Genomic DNA, 20,754 nt, shown 5'->3' with positions numbered 1-20,754 from the left:
GTTCTACAGAGACACGTGCCCCGAGCTGTCACGATTCTTGATGTAAGTAAATACTGTTTTTTATCTTTAATTCATGCTTTGATAAGTGAGCTTTATGGGGTTTTATACACTCAACTTGTCATGTGTTGTTGTAATGACGACATGCGGACGCTAGGTGGCAGAGGTTGACCCATTATCATAGTTCAGTCAGTGGGTCTCAACCTGTGGTCCCCACGAACACACACACACACACACACACACACACACACACACACACACACACACACACACACACACACACACACACACACACACACACACACACACACACACACACACACACACACACACACACACACACACACACACACACCATCTAGTATTGGCGTGCGTGCATGCCACACACATCATGCCTGCATGTGTGCAGATACACACAGACACTAGGCCGAGGAAGAAATGCCACCCTTTTCACATTGGCCTGTTATAGCGCCACCAGCAGGTCTAATTTAGCAAAACACAGTTTTGGAACAAAATGCCTCAAATCATGAATGCAGCGTCCGATTGCCGTTAAAGGCCTAAGAATAAATGGCACCCTTTTCACATTGGCCTATTATAGCGCCACCAGGAGGCCACAATAACGTATCTGTAGCACTTTTTTTGTAGCACTTTTCTAGTTATGTAATGCTACTGACGTTTGTGTGCAAAAATATAGAGATACAAGGTTTCTGGATGACAGAGATACGATACGTTAGAGAGCCGCCAACCGGAATGGCTGGTTGAAGTTGTTTATGTGGTCGGTTGGTCGCGTGTAGGTGTGAAGGGCAGGCCATGTGCCATGTGCAGCTGCAAGCTATTACATAATCAATTACTGGCGCATGCATGATGAGTACTTTACTCCTGAGAAACACCCCGGCCGGCTGGCAGGCTGGCAGCCAGTGGCGTAAATTAACTAAGTACATTTACTCAAGTACTGTACAATTTTGAGGTCTTTTTTTTACTTTACTGGAGCATTTCCAGTTTTCAGTACTTTTGTTTTGTGCATATTGAGTACTTTTACTTTTAGCACTTAAGTATATTTCGACGCCAATGCTTTTGTACTTTTACACAAGTAAACTCTTTTACTCTGTTTAGTGAGTGACACGCAGCAAAGGTCTTTGGGACTCGAACCCGCGACATCCTGTCAATGCAGCCTCTAGGTGCCCGAACCGCAAGGCCAGCGTTTGGGGCCTGTGTGTGTGTGTGTGTGTGTGTGTGTGTGTGTGTGTGTGTGTGTGTGCGTGTGTGTGCGCGTGTGTGTGTGTATGTGTGTGTGTGTGTGCGCGCGTGTGTGTGCGCGTGCCCGTGCACACACACCTGTGTCTGTGTTTGAGTTGGGCTACAGCCATATCTCCCCCCCAAAAAAGTTTTTTGCTCTTACCTGCACCGGGGAATATGATTTGGGGGAATTCTGGATGGAAATTAAAACCCGGGGTTTTCAGTACTGTGTCGTTACACATGGGATGTGTGTTAGGGCCCTCTGTTACTGTCATACACACTATACACACATTGAGCATTTATCCAGGCAGACCCCTGTGGATAAAGCTGTGATTACAGGGGGGAAGCATTCACTGCATTTGGACTAAAAGAGCTGGCCAATGCAGCAACTGGCCCAGTCAGTGGTGGAAAGTAACTAAGTACATTTACTTAAGTACCATATTTAAGTACAATTTTTAGGTATTTTGTACTTTACTTGATTACATCCAATTTTCAATACTTTTACTTCTACTCCACTACATCTCGGATCCACATATTATACTCCACTACATTCATTTGAAAACTTAGAGTTACTAGTTATTTTGTAGGTTTTGATTATTATTACAAAACCTACATAAACCACTTCAGCTCTGTATACATTTCGGGCCAATTGAAAATGGCCGATCTACAAGCCCACAATGCGTTGCGATGCGACGCATTGTTGGCTTGTAGATCTGCTATTTTCAAAAGATTTTTTATTCATTGGAAAACTTGAAATGGGACACTATTACACTATTACTCTGGGCAGTTAAAGAGTTAACAATTTTCTACTTACATAAATGGCCAAAAATAGCCGATCTAGACTCTGTAGAGCTGCTGTTTTTGCCTGAAAAAAAAAGAATCTCTATCCAAAAGAAGGATGCAAGGTTGAAAGTTGGCTAAAAGAGCGTGAACAATGATGTGGATGATGGAGTTATTATGACATTTCTATTAAATTCATCCAGCCGTTTTAAAGAGATTCTAACAATTATGCAAAAAAATAATAATTACCATTTAGCTCAAATAATCAGTGGATTGTGCAATAATCGTGACTACGAGGCCCCTATAGCGTCTCTGGAAAGACAGACTGGATGTAGAGGTAGAGGAGCCAGTACAGACAGACAGACATACTGACTGAATGGGATTTTTTTAGCCAATTATAAAGCCAACAGAACAACAATAAGTCACAATAAAAGCATTGGCACGGAACTAATGTGTTTTTAACACATTGAATGCCTAGATCGAGTTAACTCGTTTTTAGAATCCATCGCTTGAATGCCTAGATCGAGTTAACTCGTTTTTAGGTCTTTTTATTGTTATACGGTAGATTGCAATCTTCCACAACCTGTGTGTTAATATTAAGCTTCTACGACAAAAGAAAAGTCACATGATCGTAAAAGTCATGTGATCTGAGCAAAACACTACAAATCCGGTGCAGAGTCACATTCCTTCCTTGTGGCATTCAAAACAAACAGAGAGAGAGCACAGACAGAGAAAGAGAGACGGTGACTGAGAGACAAAAGAGCAACGAGAGACAAAGAACTGGCGAGAGGAGCGATTGAGAGAGAGAAAGTGTGTAGGAGAGGTGAGAGTAAGATATATATATATATATATAGTATAGTAGTTTAGTAGTATAGTATAGATCGATATATAGGTGAGATAGTTTGGCCAACTCGTTTTTAGGCGAGAGTCGTTTTTAGACTGCGGTCACGCTGGCCGCGCTCCATAGGCAGAGTCGTTTTTAGGCAGAGTCGTTTTTAGGCAGAGTCGTTTTTAGGCGAGAGTAGGAAAGATGCCAGGAAAGAAATGCAAGGCCAAACGGCCTCGGGACCCGACCCAAAGAACTATTCTGGAGACAATGTCCTTCACTGTTCCCTCGGGACCACCACCACCACGACCTGTGGAGGACTTGAAGCCGTCGGCGGTGGCGTCTTTCACCGCTCCCCCGCGACCACCTTTGCCACCTGGGGGATTCAAGGAGGTGAAAGCGGTGTCTCTCCCCGAGGGATCGGAAGACGTGAAGCCATCTCTGTCGGTGAAAGACACTTATGTCTCCACGTTATCCGAACCCTCGTTGCGACCACCTTCGCCACCTGGGGGATCCAAGGAGGTGTCTCTCCCCGAGGGATCTGAAAACGTGGAGCCATCTTTGTCGATGAAAGACACTTATGTCTCCACGTTATCAGAACCCTTGTTGCGACCACCTCCGCAATCTGAGGAGGACCGATCCGAGGAGGTGAAAACTCCCCCCGAGGGATCATCGGTGTCTAAGACCGTCCCCAAGCGCCAGCGGCGACGGCCACGGAAGCCTAGACAGCAACCACCTCCGCCACCATCTCCGCCGCCACCATCTCCGCCACCCAAGTGCCGGCGGCGACGGCCACGGAAGCCTAGACAGCAACCACCTCCGCCACCATCTCCGCCACCACCTGTGGAGGATACGAACACCGCGGTACCAGACATCCATACCGGGGACCCGGTGCGCCATAGCAGCAGACGCAGGTCCGAGACCGTGTCGTATTGCCCAGAGCCAAACCCAGATACCTCTGACGGCGAAGAGACATCGGATTCGGATTGCTCTGGGAGTTGGGAGCCAAGCCCAAGGAAACATTGTTTCGATCCGTTTACCAGTGGTAAGAATATATATATTTTTATTTATTTATCATATTTTACCTTTTGGTTGCGCTCTGAAAATAGCAGATCTACAAGCTCACAACGCCTCATGCTGCGACGCGTTGTGAGCTTGTAAATCGGCTATTTTTTTTTACCTGATATTTGTATAAAGTCTGTGGGGCACTACTTACTTATATCAACATATAAAATGGCACCAAACTATTCAGTCGCATCACAATGTAGTGCTTTTATATTGTTATGATCATTGAATGGTGCCATTTTATATTTTGGTGGACCGGCGTGGATTTCTATGATATTGCACTATTGGTCAGCCAGTTATAAAATATGTATTTATTTTATTCTGTATCTATCTATATGCATGACTTGTAGATCTGGCTTTTTTTTGGGGGGGGGGGGGAGGTGGCATACTTCAAAGGGAATAGGTCATGTCATGACAACAAATGTTTTGATGCTGTTATGGGTCGACTTGAGGCCATGTCAACAAAGATTTTTGTAGATCTGTTTTTTTTGGGGGGGAGGCATACTTCAAAGGGAATAGGTCATGTCATGTCAACAAATGTTTTGATGCTGTTGTGGGTCGACTTGAGGCCTTGTCAACAATGATTTTCAAATCCCTTTGATGGCTTTAGTTTTTGGGGTGGAGGCCAGGTGCAGCGAGGCCCCCACCATCATAATAAAATTCATCAAAGGGAATAAGGTCACCTTATGTCCACAACATCAACAGTGTTTGATTTTGTTTATTTCAGATGACGACGATGTGCCTGATGGTGCAATGCAGTCATCTCATCGTACACAGTCTGCTAGTTGTAGGAAAGGTGAGACTTATATACAAGACACTTGTCTGTTTCAAACATTTTCTGTAGACAGTACTGTTGGTTTCTATAGATGGTATTTTCTTCATAACGGGTCCATTTGTACACATTGTACTGTAATGGTCATTTAGGTTAGGGCCAACTCTATGTGTTAGGCTAGCTCTGTATGTGTTGACACAGTCACACATAGTGTGTTATTTATGCCAGTAATGTCACACACACACAATGATATGTTGTGCCATTTTGTACTTATTTATTGTATATAGTATTATTGCATTCAGATTTACCACAGTAAATACAAAATGGCTAAACTCCACCGTGCAATGATAAATGTCATTCATTCTAAGCTCCACAAAGTAATGCACCACCAGCGTGACACATGCTGGTAGTGAACATAAATGTACATATTATTTACCAAAATATTTTATGTTTTACTGTGATTTCAGACATGATGGATTTGGAAGAAGCGGGACCATCACTTTCAACTGTACCACTTGTCCACCGTGAAAGAGGTAAGACCGTTTTCTGTTTATCACAGCTGTACCACAACATGATTTTGACATCACATTTTGATTCAGTTTTAGTCATAGTCTGTTGAACAAAATTCCATTTAGTTTTAGTCACACATAGTGTGTTATTCCTGCCAGTAATGTCACACACACACACACACACACAATGATATGTTGTGCCATTTTGTACTTATTTGTTGTATATAGTATTATTTCATTCAGATTTACCACAGTAAATACAAAATGGCTAAACAGCTCCACAAAGTAATGCACCACCAGCGTGACACATGCTGGTAGTGAACATAAATGTACATATTATTTACCAAAATATTTTATGTTTTACTGTGATTTCAGACATGGAGTTGGACGAAGCAGCGCCATCGTCTTCAACCCCAGTACCACCTGTCAGCCGTAAACGAAGTAAGACCGTTTTCCATTTGGTTCCATTTGCACACACTCAAGAGTTATGGGGGACTGTGACATTCAGTAATTGGGTGTTGAGATCAAAATAATGCTGTATATAAGACTGTTTCACTCTATTTGACAGCACATTTTGATTCAGTTTTAGTCATAGTTAGACATGCAAAAGGGTCACTTTTCAGCTACAGTCACCTTTTTGAACCCAAATAGGGCAATTGTGTGACACCTGACCCGAAAGAAAACAACATGTTGTCACCCTTTTCACCTCAGGGCTGTTTGCATGCCTGCATAGTCTGTTGAATAAAATTCCATTTAGTTTTAGTCATATTTTCATAGAAATCAACACTGCCACACCAATACAAAAAAGATGTATTTTATGGTAATTGTGTATTTCTGTATTTCACAGAACGTGGTGGAAAGCCCCCAGCTGTAGAGGCTGTGTGGAAGGACACAGATTGGGAGCCTAGGACGGACATCTCCTTCACTGCTACCCCAGGTCCACGCAATGCGGCAGCTGAAATACAGTCCACCATTCCTGTTGACTTTCTGGCACTTTTCGTGACTGATGAGCTGCTAGGGATGATCGTTGAACAAACCAACATCTATGCTGCCGAGTTCATCAAGGCCAATGAGGAGGCATTGGCACAGCATCCATACAGCAGAGTGAAAGACTGGACACCAGTTACAGTGGGAGAACTGAAACAGTTTTTCGCCCTGTTGTTCCTCACTGGCCTTGTGCGAAAGCCTGAACTACAGCACTATTGGACGACCGATCACCCTCTACTTACACCGTTCTTTGGCCAAACCATGCCACGCAACAGGTTCCAGATTATCTGGCGGTTCATCCATTTCACAAACAATGAGGCTGATGCTGCTGCTGCTGCTGCCGCTGCTGCCGAGGCTGCTGGCGAGATTTACGTCGTGGACAGGCTGTGCAAAATCAACCCGGTCTTGCTCTACCTGACAGACAAATTCAAGGAGATGTTTGTTCCAGGTCGCAACATCAGCATTGATGAGGGGATGCTTCTGTGGAGAGGACGCCTATCCTTCAGAGTGTACAACCCAATGAAGCCCACCAAGTACGGAATAAAGTCATATATTCTGTGTGATTCTGGAACGGGGTACTGTTACAGCATGAAGCCATATTCTGGACAGTACTCTTCCCTACCAGACACAGTCACTTTTCTGTTGCAGGGTCTTACAGGGTACGGGTATTCTTTGTTTATGGACAATTATTATAATTCAGTGGGCCTGTATGAACAACTCCTTGAGAACAACACACATGCCTGTGGTACTATGCGGCTAAAAAGAGGTGAACCACAAGCCATGAAGGATGTGACGATGTCCAGCCTGAGAGTGGGAGAGAGGAAAATGCTTCACAATGGCAAAGTGATGTTATTGGCATGGCGAGACAAGCGCATCGTCCGATTGATCACAACTCGGCACAAGGATGAGATGGGGACCCAGATGGTGAGACAGAAACACCACAGAGACAAAGTGCCACAGGAGAAGCCAGTTTGTGTCCTTGAGTACAATAAAAGCATGAATGCAGTGGACCGGCTTGATCAAAACCTGAGCTACTATCCCTTCATCCGGAAGACAGCCAAGTGGAGCAACAAGTTTGTGGTCTACCTACTCCAAATCTGCATGTACAACGCATTCGTACTCCACAAAGCAAGGAATCCAGATGGCGACTGTAAAAGCATGTTTGACTTCATCCTCAGTGTTGTCAAGTCTTGGACCGCTGTGAGATATGCCCCAGTGGAAGCAGATTATATCCCTCCACAAGATGTCCCAGCAGACCCGCCTGTCGCCCCCCCGGCCGCCTGTCAGCAGCAGCAGCAGCAGCAGCCTCATCCTGCCCGTCCCCGCCGTCCGGCGCCCCCTTCGCCGCCCCCCGCCCCCCGCCGGCGTCCTTATGCACCAAGAATGAAGGAACCTCGTGACCGATTGAGTGGCGACATGAAAGTCCATAAGCTTGTCGATGCCCCCCCCACTGCCAGAAAGCAGTGCCCAACTAAATGGTGCAGAGTTTGTAAGAGGAGAGGGGGAAAGCGGCGTGAGACAAGATTACAGTGCGACAGCTGTAAAGTACCCCTCCATACTAAATGCTATTATGATTACCACACTATGGAGAAGTATTATTGAATCATTTTGATTGTATTTGTTTGTTTTAGCCATCTCTGCCTTATTTCGATTATGCTAAAATGCACTTTTGTTTTATTTTCATTTTGTATTTATTTTGACTTTGATTTATGATTTATTATGCTCTGAGACAGCCAACGCACTGCCCCGGGGGATCTGAGTACGTGAAGCCATCTTTGTCGGTGAAAGACATCTATGCCCTCACGTCCTCAGAACCCTCACGGGGACCACCTCCGCCCTGAAGGATCTGAGGAGACATTGATGTGCTGGCCAGGCAAAACACACAATGATGATATATTGTGTCATTTTGTACTCCATTTTGTATTTGAAAGGTACTTGTACTTGAAAAAGTTGTACTTGTAAAAAGCCAAATATATATATATGTGAAAGCCATATAAAGAGTGTTCAAATGTGTCTGCCTGAGTCGTTTCAAACTTTTTCTGTAGACTGTTGGTTTTATATCATAGATGTACAATTGCAAACTAGCAGTTATGTAACTCTTGTGTGTACAAATGGAACCAGTGAAATCAGTATCCTAATCTGAAGAAAACCTGGACATAGAATATATACATACATACACCCTATTTGACCATTACTGTGAGTTATGGGGGACTCACATTCAGTAATTGGGTGTCGTGATCAAAATAAGGCTGTATATAACTGTTTCACGCTATAAAAAGTCAAACATTTTCTGATTTGATTGGTTTATGTCATAGATGCTATCTGGATCTCAGTGCTTGTCTGCATGGCATTCACAGAAAATAATTCCTCCTCACTTACCTTGCATACAGTCTATATGTCTATATGGTTTCTATCAGGGGTCATCAATATGTCTGTATTGGATGGATGGATGTGTCCTATATAAAAGTATATTCAAAGCACTTTCTCAGTGTTGTTAGTTTGAAAACAACAACTGTGCAGATGTCTGATGTCAGTAATGTGTCACTGAAGGTGAACATATAAGGGTCTAATCACTGTTCTGCCTGAGAGAGAGAGTTTCACAAAAGCCTCATTATCTCAGCTTTTTGATCCAGATAGCTGATTTTGGTGAAACCAAGCTATATTCAACTGCCAATAGCTAAAGAACAGAACATGCTAGGAACTCACTTTTAGGACGTACTGTTTCACTCTATAAAAAGTCAAACTGATTTGATTGGTTTATGTCATAGATGCTATCTGGATCTCAGTGCTTGTCTGCATGGCATTCACAGAAAATAATTCCTCCTCACTTACCTTGCATACAGTCTATATGTCTATATGGTTTCTATCAGGGGTCATCAATATGTCTGTATTGGATGGATGGATGTGTCACAATGTAGGGATTTATTTTGACCACCAGAGGGGGACAGTGCAAAATCTCTCCCTGTGTGTGCGTGTGTGTGTGTGTGTGTGTGTGTGTGTGTGTGTGTGTGTGTGTGTGTGTGAAATTATAATGGTGTGTAAAAACAAACTCAAACAATTGGCACAGATAATGCCAAGTCTTGACACACACACACACACACACACACACACACACACACACACACACACACACACACACACACACACACACACACACACACACACACACACACTTCTTTTGATCTTATAACTTTGAAAAGAAAAACGTTGAAATGAGCTTGAGATTTGTTTATCAACAAGACACACGTTGATAAACGTTGATGTGAAAAAGCTATATAAAAGTATATTCAAAAGCACTTTCTCAGTGTTGTTAGTTTGAAAACAACAACTGTGCAGATGTCTGATGTCAGTAATGTGTCACTGAAGGTGAAAATATAAGGGTCTAATCACTGTTCTGCCTGAGAGAGAATGTTTCACAAAAGCCTCATTATCTCAGCTTCTAGATCCAGATAGCTGATTTTGGTGAAACCAAGCTATATTCAACTGCCAATAGCTAAAGAACAGAACATGCTAGGAACTCACTTTTTTTCCTGGCGAAAGTAGAGATTCTGATCTTTGTTTTGAGGTATTCCATGTGTTCATAGGCCTAGCACAAAATGTTCTGTGGGCCTAGATAGACTGGCCAGAAAGCTCAAAAATGGCTGGCACAGGCAGCTATGGCTGGGGTTTTACCTCTGGCAGTCAATGTGTTAATGAGCAGCGTTTACCCGCAGACAGCAACAAACAACACACAGCCAATAAGGCTTTGTGGAAGAGAACATCACAGCATTTCGTTTTAACACATTAACCCATTTAAGACCGGGAACGCATCTCTGTGTCATTTTTATTTATTTATTTGGCTATTTAAAAATGACAGATCTACAAGCTGTGCCTCACTACGAGCTTGTAGATCTGCTATTTTTGGAAAAATCCTGAAAATGTTTGCAAATCTGCAAAATGTATATATTCTTAAAGCGAACATTTGTAACTCAAATCTTTGCTTCTGGGGGGATTCTACATAAATGTCTTCTAAATCCTAACAGTTTTTTTAATGTTGCTAAATATCAGTGGTTCTTAAACATTTTTCATGTCAAGGACCCCCCAAATGTATTGTATTTGTCCACGGACCTCCCTGCAACTCAAAATATTTAGTTCCAGGGACCCCCCAGAAGCATTGAAAATGTTCGCTTTAAAAAACTATATACATATTCAAAGATTCGCTCAAGTTTTGTGTAACCACTTTATCCATATTTTATACTTTGGTCTATTCAAAAATAGCAGATCTACAAGCTCATATGAGCTTGTAGATCTGCTATTTAAAAAAATAATCTTTTAAAGGGAACGTTTGTAACTCAAATCTTTGCTTCTGGGGGGGTCCCTGGAACAAAATATTTTGAGATGGGGGTCAGCGACCAAACACATATCATTTAGGCTGGTCTTTGACATGAAAAAAGTTTGAGAACGACTGATATTAAAGCAACATAAGTTTTTCAGAAAACTGTTAGGATTTAGAAGACTCCAGAAGCAAAGATTTGAGTTACAAATGTTCGCTTTAAAAATACATATATATTCAAAGATTTGCACAAATGTTCATGAGTTTTCAAAAATAGCAGATCTACAAGCTCGTAGCGCTACGAGCTTGTAGATCTGCTATTTTTGAATAGCCAAAGAAATCTTAAAAAATGACACGAATTCCTTCCCGGTCTTAATGGGTTAATGGGTTAAAGGCCTCTATAGTTTTATGACACCTACTTTATTAGCAATTTAGCACACAGGTCAGAATGGCAGGATGAGTCATCACGTTGGTCCACACACACACATACGCACACACGCACGCACGCACGCACGCACGCACGCACGCACGCACGCACGCACGCACGCACGCACGCACGCACGCACGCACGCACGCACACACACACACACACACACACACACACACACACACACACACACACACACACACACACACACACACACACACACACACACACACACACACACAGTGAGTTTCACTGAGTTGACATTTCATATCCAGCTCTCTCTCTCTGTAAACACAGACACTGCATCGTCACTGTCGCGTGGAATAACCTTGTATCTCCGAAACTGTTAACCTTTCAGGATTCAAATTAAAAACTAGCAAAAATAGACGATCTGCTACTTTTGCTGCTTTAGTGTGACACCGGTGTAGTGTGACCATTTTATTTAAAGGCATAGTTCACCCAAAAAATGACTTTTTTTTCTATGGATTAGTCACCCCATGGAGACTTGAATTCTTGGATATTTTTCTGTTTTTTTTCGCATTCCTAAGTCAATGATTTGATGACCAGGTAGGCAGCGGTTCCGGTAGGAGACACGAAGGAGACCCTTTGTGTCTCCTACCGGAACCGCTGCCGGTCATCAAATTATTGGCTAATCAATAGAATAAAAGACATTTTGGGGGTGAACTATCCCTTCAAGTTGAAATATGGACATACTGTACAATTTATCCACGCCAGGTATTGCCCGACAGTGACGATATATATATATGATGTCTGTGTGCTCCTGTCAACCAGCTGAGCGCTGCCTAAACTGCTCTCTAGCCCTGTCCGTCACACCCAGCTGATGTCTGTGTTCCTGTCAACCTGCTGTCATCTCTACATGACAGCTTGACAGGAACACAGACAAAGTACACAATGACTGTACTGACACGGTACATCAAACATCCAGTGTGTGTACGCTAGGGCTGGTAACTTTCCTCAGAAATGATATTCGAATATTGGTCTTAAAAATGGGCAGATATTCGAATATATTCGAATATTATTATCGTTATTATTTAAAAAAATATCTATATTTTTTCTTCAAATTATAATAATAAAAAAAAAAAGACAGGGACAATACAAAAAAACAATGTATCAAGTGATGCCGCCCCTCTATTACATTCTTCCAGTATGTAGCTGAGACAGACAACCGCATCCTCTGTAATGTGAGCTCCTGATCCAGGCCAGTGATTACTACTAGATCGGGGAGATCATCAGTGGATGATGATGAGTCAGACTTGGGGCTGCAGGATCCTTTTTAACTCATTTACTTCCTGACGGTGTGGGCTTACAAGAAACAGCCGTCAAAAGACGTCATTGGCAGGGAATGAGTTAATAGGATTTTTAGCATGTTGCATGTGACATGGCTCAGTCTCTGTAATGTGAGCCTAATCCAGACCAGTGATTATACTACATTGGGGGAGAGATCAGTGGAGGGTGAGTCAGACTGCGTGGCATCAGGTCTTAGAGAGAGAGAGAGACGGCCAGTTGTTGTATAAATCCCCCTTCAAGCCCTGGCTGGTCCGCATCCCATCCAACACCACACACGTCCAGTGAGGTAAAGTTACATTCAAAGATTTGCACACATTTTTCACGATTTTTCAAAAATAGCAGATGTCATTTTAGATTTCTTTGGCTATTCAAATCTGAATAGTCAAATCTGAATAGTCAAAGAAATCAATTACTTAGTAATTGTACTGTACTTAAGTACAAGTTTGAGGTACTTTGACTTTACTGGAGTATATCCAATTGCCTATACTTTTACTTCTACTCCCTAGGGGTCCCTGGAACAACATATTTTACAAATGTTTGCTTTAGAGGATATACATTCAAAGATTTGCACACATGTTCACGATTTTTCAAAAATAGCAGATGTCATTTCAGATTTCTTTGACTATTCAGATTTTGAATAGCCAAAGAAATCTAAAATGACACAGATGCGTTCCCAGTCTAAGTGGGTACCGTTAACAGTCAGAGAGCTATGATAAAAAAAAAAAAAACTGCAATAAACAAACTCTTTATTATAGGACGACGGCGAGAGGAGCATTCTGGAAAGACTTTGTCACTGTGTGATGATGTGTGTGTCGCCCAGCTGTGGAAACTAAACATCGTCTCTGTCAGGGTGGAAAACCTCATTATGTCCAAAAACTGCTGCTTTTCAGGATTCAAATTCAAAAGCATCGAAAGTAGCAGATCTACAAGCTCGAAACGCGGCGCTTCGCGCCGCGTTTCGAGCTTGTAGATCTGCTACTTTTGATGCTTTTGTTTGCGACGCTGTAGTGTGATCAAGTAGGACGTTAATTTACGGGGGGAAAAACACACAAAAGGTTGGAGTATTGAGATAAGAGGTTTCTGCCTCGACAGCAACGATATCCAAACATAAAAAGCGAACGGGCCTCTAGGGACGTCCCTCCCAGACAGACAATGTCAGGGCAGCTCAACAGACCATTCCAACAGCTCCACGTCCCCACAGGCCCTGTCCTTAGTTTACAGTTTAAGCATTTAGCAGACACTCTTAATCCAGAGCGATTTACAGTAAGCAAGGACACAAGATAATACATCATAATACATCAATAATACATCAAATGCATAAAAACAGTAATCTAATAATAAAGTAATACTTAAGTAAACCAATAATCTAATAATAACTAATACATACGTGAACCAAGAACCTATCATCAGCCTGTACATTGAAACTATACTATAGCAGGGGTTGACTCTAATGTTAAGACCTTTATGCTGGAATGACAGTCATTAGGCCATAGCATGTTACAGCACTTTATAAATAAAAAAAAATGAGTTCATAATACGGGTTCGAAAAATGCAGAAGATTTAGATGAATCGAGATGCATTATAGAATAGAATCGAATCGTTAACAGACTAATCGAATCGTGAGGCCATTGACAATGCACACCTCTAGCTATAATGTGCGGCTTTCACTGTTGCTACACTTACAAATATAAGTGTGAACCCCTAGTCACATTCCTAGCTATTTACTAGATATTTGGCATACATATTGATGTATGACATTTTTTATTGTGCAGCCCCAGAATTCACACGTAAAAAATAAGTGTCAAATTGAACGGCAATTCAAAGTTTGCTTATGATTTTATAATGGAGGATGTACTTTTCGGGCAAGACCTGTGGGCAAGTAGAACATGACCTGTACTTGCCCGACGGGAAGTGCCTCTGAGACCTTAATTGTCAACCCCTGCTATAGGATGCCAGGTCAACAATTACCTGGCATCCGTCTACATAACATCCTACTATAATTCTAGTAACCTCTGTGCGTTTGTAGTGGAGGTGAAGCTACCCGGTTCTCCTCACTGGCTGGACCAATTGCTCTGATTTTGCACACAGCCATTGACCATTACCATCTGAACTTAACTGTGAAGCCCGTTTTTCAATTTCATCAAATCTCAGCTTCTTATTAGCGTTTATGTGTCAAACAATGTCGCCATGGTTACGGGGCTGCCCAGCTATGGGACGAACTGCCTCCCGGGTTGCCAGATCATGTGCGCATATCCCCCCACGGCTGCGCTGCGCCGACCGGGTATGGTCTAGTGCTATCTAATTACATTAATGAACCCAACCCACTCTTAACACATTAACAGGCAAGAACGTAGTCCTACGGTCCATTAAATCCAACTGTTAAGCGCCGAGACCGTAGCCCTACGGTCTGGGTGCTTTTTCGTTTTTTTCGTTTTTTTTTTCCCCCCAATTTTCTACACGGACCATTTCAGTGTAACACCACCGGAAACGGAACTATTTTGCCGTTCCCGTCGGCCTCCATTCTAAAGCGCACACTAAAACTCCATTTTCTCCCTTGTAGTTTTTTCTCCTCGGTCATCGCTGTTTAACATAAACCGTTCTAACTACAACATGGCGGCTCCGTTTGACACGTGGTCTGCACTGGTAGACACAGGGACATCTGCACGATGTTTACAAACAGTGCATCGCGTATTCTTAAGGATTTTAACGGGGTCTATGGCGACGTGAAAAAAAACAATAAGCAACAATAAAACCTTGGCACTGGTGAGTACATTATGAGATTTATTTATTAAGTGTTAAGCACCATTTCAAATACCGTTGCAGCATAAAAAGCATTTATCTCTCTGTGAGGAGTCCTTTAATGGGTTAAAATTCCTCCCCCGGTGGCTAAAAATCTACCCGGTGATATCTGCTGTCAGGCTGCAGGCAGCACGTGCGGCATGAGAACAGGAAGAGGGGACAGAGGGTAATTTGGGGGGGGGGGGGGGCTCTGATCTGGAGCTGACCTGGAGACAGCTGCTGTGTGGTGACAGCAGTTCTCCTGACACCCCCCCCCCCCCCCACACACTCCCACACCCCCCAGTCTTTATTCAGCCAGTCTCTGTGTGCAGTTAGTTGTGTGTTTGTGGTCGGAAGCAGAGGAATGGTGCTGCATGTGATGTGTGTGGTGGAAAAAGTACTCAAATGTTTTACTGAAGTAAAAGTATCAATACTGCAATGTAGAAGTACTCTGCTACAAGCAAAAATCCCAAATTAAAAATTTACTTGGGTAAAAGTACAAAAATATTGGTATCAAAATGTACTTGTAAAAGTACCAAAAGTAAAAAGTACTAAAATGTTTGAAAGTAGCAGATCTACAAGCTCACAACGCGTCGCATCGCGACGCGTTTTGAGCTTGTAGATCGGCTTTTTTCAAATAGCCTAGGTATAAAAAAAAGGTCTGAAGTGGTTAATGTAATTTTATAATTTATATCTGAAAATTAACTAGTAACTAAAGTTTTCAAATAATTGTAGTGGAGTAAAAGTACAATATTTGCCTCTGAGATGTAGTGACACTCTCTTATGTGTATGATGAAGTAGGGCATTGATTTATGGAAAAATAATATATAAATATTTATGAAAGGAGATACAAGGTTTTAACCCGACAACAGCGATATGCTAATAGAATTTGTATTATGTTCTGTGGAGTGTTTTTATTTGTTGTGTGGAGTGGTTGACTGTCACTTCTTTTGCCCCCAATATAATGTAGTGTTCAAATCAGACACTGCAAAAGGCCTTTGGGGAACACATTTGCATTTTTGTTGCCCGTTTTGTTATGATTCCTTTTGTCGTTTCACCGCAATTTTCTGTTATATTTTCATTCATGTTTGTCATTGTAAACCCAGTTGCCTACAGGGACATTGAGATAAGTGTGTGGGTATAATGCTGTACTGTGCATTTATCTGACATGGCTCTCTCTCTCTTTCTGAATTTTCCAGGCAAAGACCTCAGGAGGCAAACGGTAAATGTTCTTTTGTTCTATTGTTTTGTTTACCGTGGTAGTTGATTTAGATTTATTTAATTGCTTTCGGCCATCACACAAGAGGGTTAAAAAGACTATGGCGGCTAATAAAACACAGTAAAGTCATCGACTTAGTTCCACTGTGATCCCCACACATATCGACCGATGCTGACAAACATAAATGACACAGGAAAGTGTCATAAGATTTTTATCAGTTTTTTATCAACAGTGCTAAGTTGTAGGACGTTGATTAGGGGTGTAAAAGTTAACTGAACTAATCGATTCAACAGATTATGAAAACATAATTGGTTATCGATCGTTTAATGAAACTATCGATTCATAATCAATCTCTATTTTGGGCATGTCATTAACATTTGGAAAACATTTCGAAACATTCTGAAATAGTGAAAATGGCTGATCTACAAGCTCATGTGTTGCGATGCGACGTGTTGTGAGCTTGTAGATGTGCTATTTTCATTATATTTGCACGACAATGTTTGTGTGTGTGTATGTATGTATATATATATATGTGTGCTGTGTATATATATATATATATATATATATATATATATATATATATATATATATATATGCTTCTTGATTAATTGAATACATTGATTAAAGGAGTAGTTTACCCAACAAATGACTTGTCTTCTATCAATTACACACATGTTACATGTTTTTGTTTTTGTCGCATTCCTAAGCCAATAATTTGATTACCGGCGGACATATGCTATTGTATCCGGTAGGAGACTCAAAGGACACTCTTTGAGTCTCCTACCGGAGAGACCACCGGTCATCAAATTATTGGCCTCGGGAATGCGACAAAAACTAACATACCTCCATGAATTCAATGCTTCATGGGGTGTGTAATCGATAGAAAATAAGTCTTTTTTTTTTGGGGTGATAATCGCTAAGAAGATAATAGGTAGTAATGTTAATAATACTGCTAAAGTTGTGTGTTGCTCTGGGACGTTACAGTGACGTGGTGAATAGTATGACTAATGCATAGCATTTGGAATAGATCTGTTTCCTGACTCAGTACACCCTGTGTCTTCTTCTTCTTCCTTGCAGACGTGAGCGTCACCATGTCACACTGCAGAAAGTGCCATCTTAAGAAGCAGAGGTGTCACCTGCATCACAGCGGTACGACAGGAACCTCTTTTTCTCTCTACCTCGCCTGTTTATAGCTCTCCGACTCTGTTAACCCATGTAGACCGGCGGGAACGCATCTATGTGTCATTTCTTTGGCTATTCAAAAATAGCAGATCTACAAGCTCGTAGCGAATGTAAATTCAAATGTATTCAAATGCAAATTCTGTACTTTCACTTTTTTACATTTATTTGATTTTTTTAATTACTAGTTATTTTTTAGATTTTGATTATTATTACAAAACATACATTAACCACCTCAGCCCTATATATATTTCGGCCGCTTGAAAATAGCAGATCTACAAGCTCACAGCTTGTAGATCTGCTATTTTCAAATGATTTTTTATACATTTGAAAACTTGTGAAATGGGACATTCTGCATAATGAGTACTTTCTACTTTTGGTACATTTTGATACCAATCTTTTGTTCTTTTACTCAAGTAAATGTTTTTTATCCCTGACTTTTTACTTGTAACAGAGTATTTCTACGTTGCAGTATTGATACTTTTACTTTAAGTAAACAATGTGAATACTTTTTCCTCTCAGGTGAACACCCAGTGTGTCAGTACTGCGGCCAGTGGCTGGAGCCCGGCAACCACCGCGTGCGGCTGCGTCCCAAGAGGCGTGCGTCTGTGCGGGTGCAGAGCGTCCTGCGCCGCAAGGCCCGGGGCAAACGTCTCAGCCTCACCCAGAAGGACATGCTGCGTCGCTTCAGGACGTCCTGCTCCACTCTGGTATGATGACATATCTTCAACAGGGGGTCCGGGACCCCTAGGGGGTCCTCGGAGTTACTACAGGGGGTCCGCCAAATCTTTGTGTGATATGATTTGTTTCTTTTACCTTAACCACTTGAACCCTAGCATCCCTTTTCTGAGGAGGAAAAAAAATAGCAGATCTACAAGCTCACAACGCCTCGCGCTGCGAGGCGTTGTGAGCTTGTAGATCTGCTATTTTTGGCAAAGAGGTATAGGTGTAGAGGGGAAGAAAGAGCAGACCACGTAAACAAAAAAAGTTGAATCTGAAACACAATTTTATACAATATCGAGGGGGTCCCTGCTTCATCTCTCTCACAGCTAGGGGGTCCTTGGGCTGAAAACGTTGAAGACCCCTGCATTAAGTGCCAGCGTTTTATTAAAACAGTGTACATCTAGTGCTGGCATTCTTTACCGTTTTACGCTGATATGTTTAGCGCTGTAGTGGCCACGACGAGGACGCGGATGTAAACAATGGATGCGTGTGCGATAGTCGATGGTCCCGTCTAACACCTGGAACAATAACATCTTTCACGTGAGCCGCCATTGCGGAGTGATCACGCACCGGAAAATGTCTCGTTTTCACCACTGTAAAAAGTTAAGGAGATCCAGAGGTTTTTCATCAAGGAGATATAATGGGAGTGGACGGAAGCCAGGTTTTTTGGCACCCATCCACATCTGTCCCTTCCATTTTAGAGGCACCGTGGGTGATTCCAAAGTTGCACTAGGGCAGAGGCGACGATTGACAGGCAAAATATCTCAACAGCGACACCCGCTGTTTTTTTTCTCTTTTTTTTTTATTGCAGCTAAAAGGGCCTTAGAACACTGAGAGAAAGAAACCTGCGATGGCTCACTGGAGTGGATTGTTCAGTTAAAACCTTTTATGACGCCATGATAAAGACTGTTAATGTTTTGTAAACCAGCATGTCATGAAACCTTTTAACAGTTTTGGACACCCGACAGAGACGATATGCACATGCATATGTCATTCTGAAGTGATACAAGGATGGGTGTTTCACAACAATATTGTATTACAATCAGTGGTGTAAAGTAACTAAGTACGTGTACTCAAGTACTATACTTAAGTACAATTTTGTGGTATTTTTACTTTACTGGAGTATTTCCAATTTTCAGTACTTTTACCTATTTGACGGTGAAGTGACAATTTAAGGACTTTCAAGACCTTTTTTAATACCTATTGCATCAAAAGTAATAAACAAACTATGCTATAATCTGGTCAAACATTGGCCCATTTGTCAAATAATATAAGATCCACTTGAATTCATGGATATTTTTTGTTTTTGTCGCAAGCCAATAATTTGATGACCAGCGGACCGGTAGGCAGAGGTCTCCTACCGGAACCTCTCTGCCGGTCATTCAATTATTGGCTTAGGAATTTGACAAAAACAAAAACAAATCCATGAATTCAAGTCTCCATGGGGTGACTAATTCATAGGGAAAAAAAGTCATTTTGGGGGTGAACTATCCCTTTTTAAGACCTGAGGCTGATTCTACAAATGTCTCAGTGAGAGACCGCTATTAACTAGGGCAGCGGTGAGCTCGATAGCATGAGGCTTTGCTTCTTCATCGGCTTTGTGGATTGGCCAAACTTTGCGTGACATTTGTTCCACTGAAGCAACTATAAGCGATAAAGGCGCACATTAGGATTCCAGTGCAGTGATCATTTTGACAGTGAATTCTGATTTGAGGCTTTGTCCAGGCCGGGTGGATGTGCATGCATCCTTTGCCTACAACGGAGAGCTGTACATAATTGGCACCCGTGGCACCTGGGAAACCACCTTAAGTGACCTGTGGAGATTCAACCCAGAGACCCTTTCCTGGACGAAGTTTGAGCCCAAGGGGAAAGGCCCGTCTACTACTAAGACGCGGATGTCTAGTGTGCGCTGTTGCGTGGTGGGAGATTGCGTCGTCGTCTTTTGGGGACACAGCACACCCAATGACCTGAAGATCCTGGACTTGAGTCCCGGTCTGAAGGCGCTGTGCAAGCTAGCGGTCACTCTGTACGGTCTGGAGGGGTCGGAACTCCCACACAACATCAGGCGGGAACTGAGAGCCACCAACGGCAACATAACACTCCTAGTTGCAAAGTGTTTATAAAAACTGAACGGAACGTGGTGTTGATTTTGACGGCAAATTTAGATTTAGTTTCATAAGGTGGACAAAATAAGCTAAGCTTAGATTAGGAAGTCACCGCCAGCCAGATAGCCGTCCGTGGCAGGCAGGTTGAGACTGAGGTCACCCGCCTCGCTCACTCTGTCAGAAAATTAAAAAAAAAAAACAGTTTAGAAGTGAAAGAACCTCGCTGACGTGTCCCCGCAGCGCTCTGGCACCGGGCTAAAGAACCTCGCTGACGTGTCCCCGCAGCGCTCTGCCTCTGGCACCGGGGCTAATGAAGCACAGAACCAACTCTCCGCTTGGAAGCAAAGCAGCAACCGCTGCCATCGTTAAAAAGCAAGCACCGGCTAATTTGGTATGCAAGGTAATAACCACCTACGCGCTGACCTAGCTGTAGTATACAACTCTCGTAGACGTATTTATGATTCTGACGTTTTCAATCTACGAGAGTTGTAGGGTTCACGCCCCATGGAGACCTGGACTTTCTGCACTATG

At 42.4% G+C, this 20,754-nt stretch overlaps 1 protein-coding gene across 1 annotated transcript in view; it reads left to right on the top strand.

Moving 5' to 3' along the window:
• rmp24 (ribonuclease MRP subunit p24) overlaps nucleotides 1–20,754 on the top strand; it is a 63,808-nt gene that overhangs the window by 261 nt on the left and 42,793 nt on the right. Inside the window, exons 1-4 of the mRNA XM_084079654.1 lie at nucleotides 1–42; nucleotides 16,197–16,219; nucleotides 17,294–17,365; nucleotides 17,918–18,105. The exon at nucleotides 1–42 is cut by the window's left edge and continues 261 nt beyond it. Coding sequence (XP_083935780.1) covers nucleotides 1–42; nucleotides 16,197–16,219; nucleotides 17,294–17,365; nucleotides 17,918–18,105 — 325 coding nt within the window. The remainder of the gene's footprint in view (nucleotides 43–16,196; nucleotides 16,220–17,293; nucleotides 17,366–17,917; nucleotides 18,106–20,754) is intronic.

This window comes from Gymnoscopelus microlampas (genome assembly GCF_963454915.1).
Source record: "Gymnoscopelus microlampas genome assembly, chromosome: 15".
In the NCBI taxonomy this organism is placed as follows: domain Eukaryota; kingdom Metazoa; phylum Chordata; class Actinopteri; order Myctophiformes; family Myctophidae; genus Gymnoscopelus; species Gymnoscopelus microlampas.
This window is presented reverse-complemented; position numbering and strand designations above follow the sequence as displayed.